This window comes from Bremia lactucae, linkage group LG11, assembly GCF_004359215.1.
Source record: "Bremia lactucae strain SF5 linkage group LG11, whole genome shotgun sequence".
In the NCBI taxonomy this organism is placed as follows: domain Eukaryota; phylum Oomycota; class Peronosporomycetes; order Peronosporales; family Peronosporaceae; genus Bremia; species Bremia lactucae.
In genome coordinates this window covers 699,928-710,461 of record NC_090620.1, presented here as the reverse complement: position 1 = coordinate 710,461, position 10,534 = coordinate 699,928, and the positions used below count along the sequence as shown (strand labels likewise).

Here is a 10,534-nt window from a genome sequence, read left to right as displayed (position 1 = left end):
CAAGGTTCGGACTCTAGGGAAGGAAAGGAATTCGTGGTTGATTGGATGCAAGCTCAACCCACTGATGATGTTGGTGGTCTGGAAACAGAGACACTCTTCACCACGGAAACTCTTACCTCTGCTTTCACGGCGTTTAACGGGAAGGCGTCTGGTCCAGATAGACTCGGTAACGATTGATATATCCATTATTCGCCGGAGCTCATACCTCTGACGTTCAAGCTTTTCCGACTCTGGAACAACGCCCACGTGTGTCCAACCTCCTTTCTGGAAACAAATGTATTCTGTCTCAAGTAGAAGGGCGACGGCAGTAACCCGCTCAACTACAGGCCCCTTTCACTTCTGAATACAGATTATAAGCTGTTCACACGTTAGTCGAACCGTTCGTGTGGTTGGCCATGCGTGTCTTGCGATATATAGGAGTTGCGTCAGAATAACCGCCGACGCCACCATCGCTCGTTGTTCTATCGTGAGCGTCTTCTGACTGGCAAGTCGAACTCGAGTCTTCAGCGCGATGGCTATGGTTTTGCATACATTCAATAAGAGACCGGACGCAGCACCGAAGGCATGCAAAATCTGAGTTGCTCTCGTGATTTGACACGGGTTGCTGAGGTAAAGGGACGTGTCATCCGCGTACCACCGACCTTTAAGGTAGTTGTCATCGCATTTGTAGAGATGCGGATGCCTTGTAGGTCAGGGGCTCGATCTATTTGTTGGTACAGGGGTTCTAATGCCAGTTTGGAAAGCATCGGTGCCAAAGGGCTCCCTTGTCGTATGCCCCGTGTGATAGAAACTTTTCTCGACCTCGAGCCGTTGGCCAGGAACCGACCACTCGTGCCGGTATGTAGCGTTCGGATAACCTCCACGAGGTGAGGCGGATACCCGTGGCGGCTAAGCACTGCATAGAGGAATTCTCTATCGAGCGTATGGAAAAGTACATTAAGAATTATGTATGGCATGGAGTTTTTGACAAATTAGACACCCGATGTACTACATGGATGACGGGAACGGTGGCCGGACTACGGCGAAAGGAAGGTGTACTTGCTGTGCGAAATTTACGCGCTGAGCTCTTGGCATTATCTGCGGTCACAGTGTCACGCTGGGGCTCTTCAGCTACTAAGACAAGCTTACTTATTGGCGAAGTGTTACTCCACAATGGCAAGAAGAACGAATGTGCAGCGCAGAAGCTCACGATGGGATGGACAGGAAGAAGAGTTACGGGTTTCACAGCTGGCAGCACGCTCTGGGCAGCAGGGCGATGTGTGCTGGGGGATCATGGGGGGGTCAGGCCATCACGGCGAGCATGCAGCTCAGGTCGCCAGATTCTATTCGCTCATAGAGAAGAAGGTACCCACGAGTCTTTTATGGGATGACACCTCATGTGAAATCGATCTCACAGCAATGCTGGGATCTGAGCTCTTGACAATCAGAAATTATTTCGCAACTCACTATGAATCGGTACAAATCGTGTGGCTACCATATTTGAACCTGAATAACTTCCCGTTGTTTACGCCTACTGGAGTGATTAAACCGGGCGCTGAGATGAAAGTGATGTGGGGCCGAGGCATCGTGGGGAGTATTCTCGGTTGGCACAAGACTAGTAGAACAAAGCTTTTACGGCGAAGGACTCACGCTTTCTGCCAGCTTTACGACCGCTAATAGTCGCACTCATTGCAATTTCCCCGAGATATTATGTAATCGTGAGCAGGCCACCGTCATCCCTGTCACAACGAAGCCACCGGACACGCCTTTCGAGGTCCACACACGTCCATCCACCACCAGTGATGGTACCGTAAATCTCTCAGTTTTCACAGAACCTGACTAGGTCTCTTACACGTTCGTAGTGGGCACATGGCAGGAGGCGAGCATTCTCCTCCAACAGTGGGCAGGGCAACAGTGCCGAATCGAGAAGGTTGGTCCACATCCGGCCCTGCACAGACTCGTTGACCTGAGGCGGCGGAAAGGAGCGAAACCACATACACGCCAATACTACAAAGACGTGGTGCGCGCGAGTGAACGCAGAATCGGACTCCAGGAAGTGGCCAACCGAAAGGAAGCGTGGGCTGCGGACAATTCGCACATCGCGGAGGGGCTGGGTGCCGTGGATTGAATAGACATCCGCACCATCACAGGTGCTACGGTATGGGCGACCCAGTTATTATACCGCATAAAGATGAGGGCGTACTCTACGTGGGATACAGCTCGAACAGTAGTCGGCTGCCCACTGCCAGAGTGTCGAGATCTCGGGATCACCAAGGCGAATATGTGGTGGAACTATCGAGCAGCAAGGCCACTATGGAGGGAGTTTCTGGGGAAGTGGATAGACCTCGGATTGCAACTGGAGGCTAATGATCCCCGTTCCATATTTGGTTTCAGGTTGCAAATGGTGCCAACTGGAATTTGGCAGGTGCTGCACCAACTTTATGGAAACTCGCCAGAGGCACCGAAGGAGGAGATATATAGCTGGTGCTATGACACCTTAAACGAGCACTGGCGACTGGGAGTTTTGCAAACGCTTCAGGCCGTATGGAACCGACGATGCAGAAGCAGGGACGAGACGCTGGACAACTCGCTATGTCGTCCAATAGCCCTTCTTCGTGGTCGACTACACGAAGGGCGGCTTACGTTACGAGAATTCGTATTGACGGGACGACAGAATGAGGCGGTCTGTCGTGCGGCATGGGTCGTACATGCGGCTTTTGATGGCACTTCCGGGAGGCTTACGGAGGAGCTCCGTTGTAGGGATGACAGAGGGTACAGGATACTATTCTTTGATGTAGGTGCGCGAGGGAATCCGGGTCCCGGGGGAGCCGGATCCATCATTCTTGTGGGCGGAATGGCTTCCAATCCGCCAGCTATTATATGGATGGGCAGCGTATCGCTCGCTGCCTCCGCCACAACCAACAACGTGGCTGAGTACAAGGGTCTCCTGTTTGGTCTCAGGAAAGCCCAGGCCTATATTTAATCTGGATAATCTTCACGTGGTCGGAGACAGTAATCTCATATTGGGGCACATGAGGAGGAGGAGCCGCCGAAAGCACGGCATTTGCAAGACCTATGCCGACAATGCAGGACAATCGCAGATCGGTTGAATGTGGCCACATGGCAACATCATTTTCGCCATTTCAATAAAATGGCGGATGCTCTGGATAACATAGCTATGGACTCGAAGAAAGGCACACAAATCATCCAAGCGGACGTGAAGCGGCTCCCCCCACGGTGGAAAAGCGTCACGGAGGCACTAAGAGGGGACTTAGGTCACTGGATCGACATGAATGGGACAGCGCACGTTGATAAGGTGCGCGGTGAAGCTGGATAACAGTAAAGCACGCCGTTGTAGTGTGCATGTGGTAGCATGTAGCAATACGTAGCTACCAAAGCGTCGAGGGATGTGTAGGCCTTAGTCGGACGGACATTTTCGGGTCGTTAGGATAATTAAATGACTGTAATGTATTAAAAAAAAGTCATCCCCCCTAATGTGAATGCACCCATGTGCATCACATCCACAAGGGTTGGTCACAAATGTGCACCACACCCGAGTGTTGGGTCTAATTACTATTATTTAGTAATTGACCATCCCTTTAAGTACACCAAGTGTACTTAAAGGGGACTGTGTAACATAAGGGCAACTTTAGCCCGTTACACCATCCCCCTCTTTAAGAACGAATTTACATTTTTTAATTCGTTGAAGAGGAGAGAGGAACTGCGAGCAGCTTTACGCGCCGCTAGTTCACTCGATCACTCTAGCGCACGTGTTTCCATACACGGCGCCCAAGATGCCACCTAAAAGCGGCCACGTTGGTTTGTCGTCTGCGAAGACGCTTTCTCAACCTCGCACTAAGCGCACGCGCCGCGTTAATTCGCCGGCCGCGTCTAATGCCTCAGTCGGAACGCCGACAGCCACTGCGGCTGTCGCGTTAACAGGGCTAAAGGATCCATCCCACTTTAACAGTGAGGATGTTGATCCGTCGCTCATTGTCGACTACAATGAGTCGACACCGTTGCCGTCACCTCATAGTAGTGATGCGGACAACGAGCTCATGAGGAATGATGATGCGGCATTATTGCCCAACCACACTTCTCTCATGGCTGACAACATGGAGACAGTATCATTTACGAATCCATCTAAATTGCCTCGTTTAAACGGGCCAAGAGCATCGCTCCTAGAGCGCGCTCTTGTAGATGCACATAATTATTATGGCGTCTTTCAATCATGGAGGGCTCAGGGAAAATCGCTTGGGCGTATTTTCCCGATCCCGGTCGTGTTGCGTTCAAATGAAACGCTTGACCAATACGAGGCGGAATTCCTGCGCCGCATTCATCCGCATTCCGATGCGATGAAACAGCGGTCGCAGCGAATTGATTTCGCCTGTTTGCGTGTGAAAGTAATCATGGGTGGTACTGTACCCCCTGTTTCTTCTCACAACGCTACTTCTGCTAGTCCATTTAAGACTAGCGAAGTGGCCTCAGCTGGTACTCCTTTTCATAGGTAGCCACCAAGCCGGGCACATCAATACGTAGGGTATCGATCGGTTCCCAAGAGTCAAAACTCTTCGGGTAACCTTTCCATTGGACGAGGATCTGGTACCCTTGCGTCACGGAGCGGTGGGCAAGCAACCTTCCAACAAGGAAGCGTTGATTCCCACCCGCATCCATTAGTGCCGGTGGCGCCCGATAGGAGCGGCGATCTCGCCCACCTAATCGCGGCTGCCTTACCTTCGTCCGTTCAGTCGCATGCTGCTGAACGACGTATTGCGGATCTCGAGGGTCAAGTCTCGCGACTGACCTCGGATCTTTTTAATGTCCGAGCGAAGGCTCGTCAGGATTATAAATGCCTGAAGACTCTTGGACCTCTTTGAGAGGATGATGCTGAGGGATCCGCGTTACTCGCGTGATGTCCCTCGCTCTCCAAATCCTGTTCGTGGTGGGAGGAATCGGTCCGATAGCTTTTCGCCTTCACCGCCCCCCTCACCCGAACGACGCTTGACTCACTGTCAGCGTCACCATCGGTCTTCTTAGACGGATGAGGATAAATGCTCTCATTTAGGTCTACATACCGTTTCAGACAACCCACGTAAAATACGGGGTGCGCCTTTATAGACGGAGGTAGGGTGAGCCTATAATTTAGGTCTCCAACCTCTTCGACCACCGTAAGGGCCCAATGAAACGCGGCAACAACTTCGTAGTACCTCCAGGCAGTAAGAAATTGCAATTTTAGGTAGGGTAGCAGTGCTTAATAGTACTTTTTCTCGTTGTGCTTGTCATGTCCGCTTGCCATTGTGTCACGGACTTTACGTGTGATGGCTAATCGCTCATCCACAAAGCGTTAAGCCTCGCTCACGCTTTTAGCATCAAACGCGCCTATGACACCGCTGAGATATCGGTCATAAGGCGTAGTTTTATCGACCACTGCTAAACTGGCAGGGTCACGAGGGCAAGTTTCTGTCTTTGAGATGATACCCTCATGGGTCATGGTCATATTGACGAAACACTGTCCCTCTTTCGCACCGAGCATAGTGAGGGGACCTCGCCCACTAAGACTCGGGCTGCTCAGAAACGAGACTGGCGTCCGAGGATGGTGCAGTCCGTTAATGTAAAGCGGTGTCTCACCCGTACTGGCGTGGACACTGTTATTTATAGCGAACTCCACAAAGGGCAATTGCTTGCTTATACCTTGCACCGGTTGGAGTTCGTTTCTCAAACTTAGGGCGAATCGCCAGACTTCGCGTCCAATGTCTTTGACATTGCGAATGAACGCGCTCCAGGCTTGCATGAGCGAGACTTTACCTCGCTTATTGTTGCCGCTATACCATCGATGCTTGAAAAAAAGCATCGATATAAAAATCTTCCTTAGCGCGAAAGTTCTTCGCGCTGGGATCAAGGCCATGAAGCTTTGTCGCAATAAATAAGGGACATTTATCGTGAGGAGTAGTCTTTCTAGACATTCTATTAATCAGCTGTTCGGGCAAAAGCCACGGCTCCTTTTCAGGAAGATGAGACATTTTACTGTCTTCACTCCCCTGAGTAGTACCCACTGAAGCAGGAGTACCACAAGAACTTTTCTTACGATGGCTTACGCCATCGTCATCACCACGCATAGAAATATGTGCGAACGACGGCACGGGAGACGGTACTGGCGCTGAGGAATCATCCTCATCGTCGGACAGTGGCGAATACTACCAGCACGTCTACTCGAATGAGCCCCCTCATTCGAAGGCTCATAGTCAGCCGCCTGACGATGACCAGGCGACTGTTTTTTTTCTCCCCGAGTCGGCCATTTCGTCCGACTCGCACTCATAATCGACCTCTAAAGAGGGGTCGTACTCACGTGGTGAATCACCACGTGCACTCGCAACACCAAGTGTTGTGCGAGTGGAAGACACTACGGTAGACGGAACGTCTACCGCAAGAGATAACAATGCGTCACCCGCGGCTGCACGAACCGCAGCCGAAGGTTCAACACTATCCTCACCCCGCATGAATTGTTCCTTCATGCGATGGAATTTAAAATGATGGATCTGACCAATCAAAATCATTTTAAAAATTAAGTGGTCATTTAGCGACCACTCCACCTAATGACATTCAGAGTGATTGTCGTTTAAGGGAGGGGTGATGTAACGGGGTGTATCGTTACATGAAATTAACAATAAAAGATTGTTAATTAATATTATCCAAAAGGTAGATAATATTTGGAGGAAATTACTTTAAATAGTAATTTCCTGAATTCTTATCCATAAATAGGTATAGACCATTATGTCTATTTATTCCGCAGACTAATCAGCTGTAGAAGTAATCAAAGAGAGTTACGAGATAAGATAGATAAGAATTCATTTACATGTTTAGTATTAGTTTATAGTTAAGACAACATTTACAAAGATAGATTAACAAAGACACTTAACTATATTAATACAGTTTTCATTTTACCCTCTTAAGCTAACTTGCCTTAAGAGAAGTCTTCCTCTACACGTACAGTGTACGTTACTTAACGAGAGGCACCACTCACATCTGAAGCAGTGTGAAGTGGACTTGTACTGAAACAGTACAAGTCGCAGTGCCCCGTTACAAGTAACGCAACTGTTCCTTCTCATCGAGATTATGCACAAATTTTTTTGATGACTTTAGGTCCATAGTCGTGCGGAGTTGGGTCGGTCGGGATGTGGAAAACCACATAGATTATTTGCGAGGAGTGCTCGAGTGTATGCGTACAAATAGATTGTATGCCAGAAGAAATTTCTTTCTTTGGCTGTTTAACTGGGAAGCGAGGCCTTAGAGCGGATCCCGCTAAGGTAAAGCCATAGTAGATTGGCCGGTTCCTTAAAAATAAAAAGATTTGCGCAAGTGGTTGCGTCTCGCCAATTATTTACACCAAACATAGCGAAAATTACGCTGATATGGCTAGGACATTATCTAATATCCTTAAAAAGGATACGGATTGGTGCTGGACTAGCACAGAGCATATTGCTTTTAAAGCAGTTAAGGATAGTCGTATCCATGCCCCGATTCTGACACTGCGAAATCCAAAGTGGTCTTTCAGTGTCGTCTGTGACGCATCGAATTTCAGTCTGAGTATTCAGTTAGGCACATTGATGTCGCTTAACTCTATTCGCTACGGCTTTTTAAGATCCGTCCTGCAAGGCGCCTCCATATCACCTCACAGCTTTGCATCGCCCACTACCTAATGATAGTCGAACGACGACTACGCCGTCCCCTAATGCACGTCGCCTCTGGTCTCCGGTGGCCGCTTCCTTTTGGTTGGGTATCCCGTACCCCCCTTCTCCATGTGCTGCCAGGGAAGTTCACCATTCCTGCTTGCGCGTATAATCTTTAATTTGGGATTAAAAGCTGCGTTTATTATCCATTGCCTTATTGGCAAGCATATCTGCCGTTTTGTTTAATGCTTGCACATGATGCGTCCATGATGCCACTCGTATTCGCACTAACTCCCGGCGGCACCTCCAATATATCGGGGCTAAGTGTGCAGCTTTTGATGGTCTCCTCCCGGCATGTTGGCGTATGATCATAGCGCTATCTCCAATAACGTGCACTGGTTAGTTCCCGTATTGCCTGCAAGCTCGTAGCCCATTGAGAAACCTTGGCTTTCGGCCACAATGTTTGTTGTGCTCTCAGCAGTATAAGACATACTGCCAGCCCACCGGACTTCATAACATCCTACCTCCGCCTGACCTGGATCATCACCGCTCCCGAGCCACCCGAGCCCGGGTTTCCACGGATCCCCCGTCAAAAAAGCGGAAATGCATGATTGGTGGCCGGATGCTTCTGAAGAAGCTGCGTGCTGGGCCACCAATGCTCCATTGTCTTTCTCAGAAGTTCAGCTGCCATCTTCCTCGTTTTAATTTCGCCATGCAAGTCGACATGATAAGACATGTTCTGGTATCCAGTGCGGAGTCTGTTGTCCAGTAAACGCCGATGTCGTTCCGGCTTGATATTGTTCATTTCATCAAAGCGTTAGACGGGACAGCGCCATATCCCGTGAAAGTAGGTTGCAGCCCCATACCTACAGCACGCCTCGGCTAGCTCACTTACTCCTGCATTTTGTTTGGAATCGAATAAAGGATTGTGGAGTTTGGCTTCCGCAGTCACTTCCCACAGCGCCATGGGTACGTCAGGTAGAGTAATGTCGAAAATAGCCGGCTCAATGCCATCGTCAGCTGTCCCGAGTGCAATCTACCTTTTCGTAAACACCTGCCTCAATATCCTACCCGCAGGACCAAAATACGTGGTACATGTCAAACGGTCCCTCATGTCGACACTGGTGGTGCCGGTATCCTGGGCTATCGTTCCTTACGTCGTACACCGAAAAAGCTCGGGCCTTTACTAGATATAGTACATGGTCCCCCACGGCCCCAGTCCAACAACCCGCTGTATGTGATTCCATTTTAGTGCTGCGAGCCCGTCCATAGCTTCCTTACTTGTTCCTTTCCGTTGTGCCGCCCGGCTGCGCAGTTGGGTGTAACCACATTTCACACTGGACGTTACTACATAGTTGTTGAAGTGCTTACGGCTATGTTGATGGCGGCTGCCCTCCTCCCACAATGTGATTTGTCGGCTTAAATATGGATGATGCCGGACGTATAGCACCGTGACTTCTGTTTCTGCCGCTGCTTTGAGAATTTGGCACCAACTGTCCATGGGTTCGTGTGCTTAGACAGCCGTCAGTGAGGTGGTTATAGGGAAGATTCCAGTTGATTCTGGAGTTGCCGTGATTGGGTGGTCCGCCGGTACCGCCTCGAAGTGCACCGTCTTTGCCTGCGTTCGTCGCGTGAGCATCTAAGAGAAAAAGGTCCCGATTTCCAGCGAATGGTAAACATTCCAGACATATCGCCCCTACCTCCGCTCCCAATACATTGGTGGCTAATGAATAGGCTGTTCTCAGTAGACTTCTGCCATCAGCGTGGTATGCTTCTTGCACCCATTGTGCTTCCATCCCACCGAAAGAGACTGCCAAGTGGAATGACTAAGGATGTCCCAAAGTGCTGTCGAACGGTGGACAGTGCTACCGGCCCGTGTGCCACATTGTAGCAAGGTGTCTGCTGTCGGTCGGTGGTGCTCTCAGACAGTTTGGTGTGATCCTCACCGACTGACAATTAATTGAACCTTGTGCTGCAAACAAAACATCAACCTACCACATGATGATATGTAGTACCCTCCATTGCCTTTTTGAAAACTGCTCCTGCCACCATCGCCATCACTTCGACCCTCAGGTCCGGGACCACAAGTCCGTTTTTGGCATCCTAGCCATATTCACGTTGATCCATCCCCGTGTCACCCGCTCGGCCCCGTGCGAATGTACCGTGCCACACGTAGTATTTGGTCATCTTTGTAAATTGTGAAAGAATGGCAGTCGATGGCCAAGCATGTTGAGCAATATACGTCAGCTTTAGTACGATGGCCGCCGCGGCTACCACGCCCCGTTGTTCGACTGTCAGTTTTTTTGGCTGGCTATTGCCAGTCGGGCAATTAGCTGTACTCCTGCCGCTGCCCAGAAGACTTCGGTGGATATGCCGCTTTTCACTTGCACCCCCAAATACCGTCCAGTGACACGGTAGGTTGATATTGTAATGGTGCAGGGAGAGCTCCGTCGTCTTGCGGGCCATCTGGATGCAAGGCAATGACGGTTGTCTTCTTCTCGTTGAGCAGAAGCTTTGAAGCGTTTCCAAAACGCATATTCATGGTACGAAGACTGTTAAACGCTGCAGGCGAGTCGAGATAGACCGTAGTTGAAACGGGGTGTATCGTTACAAGAAAATAACACTTAAAGGTTGTTAATTGATATAACTGAACGTAATTTTGAACCGTATGCAAAAAAAGGGCAACGGTCGCGGGTCCGACGTTGTTGCGAAATCGCAACAGCGAGGCGGACCGCCAAAAAACGGTCGGGGTCAGTAGGGGCGCAACGCCCTACTGATCCAGCAACCTCAAGAGAATTTGCAAATCTCTTGACTAAAGTTGCTCCAGACACACAATCATTATGTGTCTCTGCACCTGGTGATGAGGTATCCCTCATCACCTTGAAGTT

The 10,534-nt window shown here is 49.9% G+C and overlaps 2 protein-coding genes across 2 annotated transcripts; one reads left to right on the top strand and one right to left on the bottom strand.

Moving 5' to 3' along the window:
* Positions 1 to 1,152: 1,152 nt before the first annotated feature.
* CCR75_008092 (uncharacterized protein) lies at positions 1,153 to 1,656 on the top strand (the record flags this gene model as incomplete). The annotated part of the gene is made up of 1 exon (XM_067966147.1): positions 1,153 to 1,656. One exon carries the CDS (start codon positions 1,153 to 1,155, stop codon positions 1,654 to 1,656), a length of 504 nt encoding a protein of 167 aa, XP_067817706.1.
* An 8,093-nt stretch (positions 1,657 to 9,749) lies between these two features.
* CCR75_008093 (uncharacterized protein) lies at positions 9,750 to 10,112 on the bottom strand (the record flags this gene model as incomplete). Its single annotated transcript, XM_067966148.1, has 1 exon — positions 9,750 to 10,112. The coding sequence occupies one exon, from the start codon at positions 10,110 to 10,112 to the stop codon at positions 9,750 to 9,752; it is 363 nt and encodes a 120-aa protein (XP_067817707.1).
* Between the last annotated feature and the right edge of the window lie 422 nt (positions 10,113 to 10,534).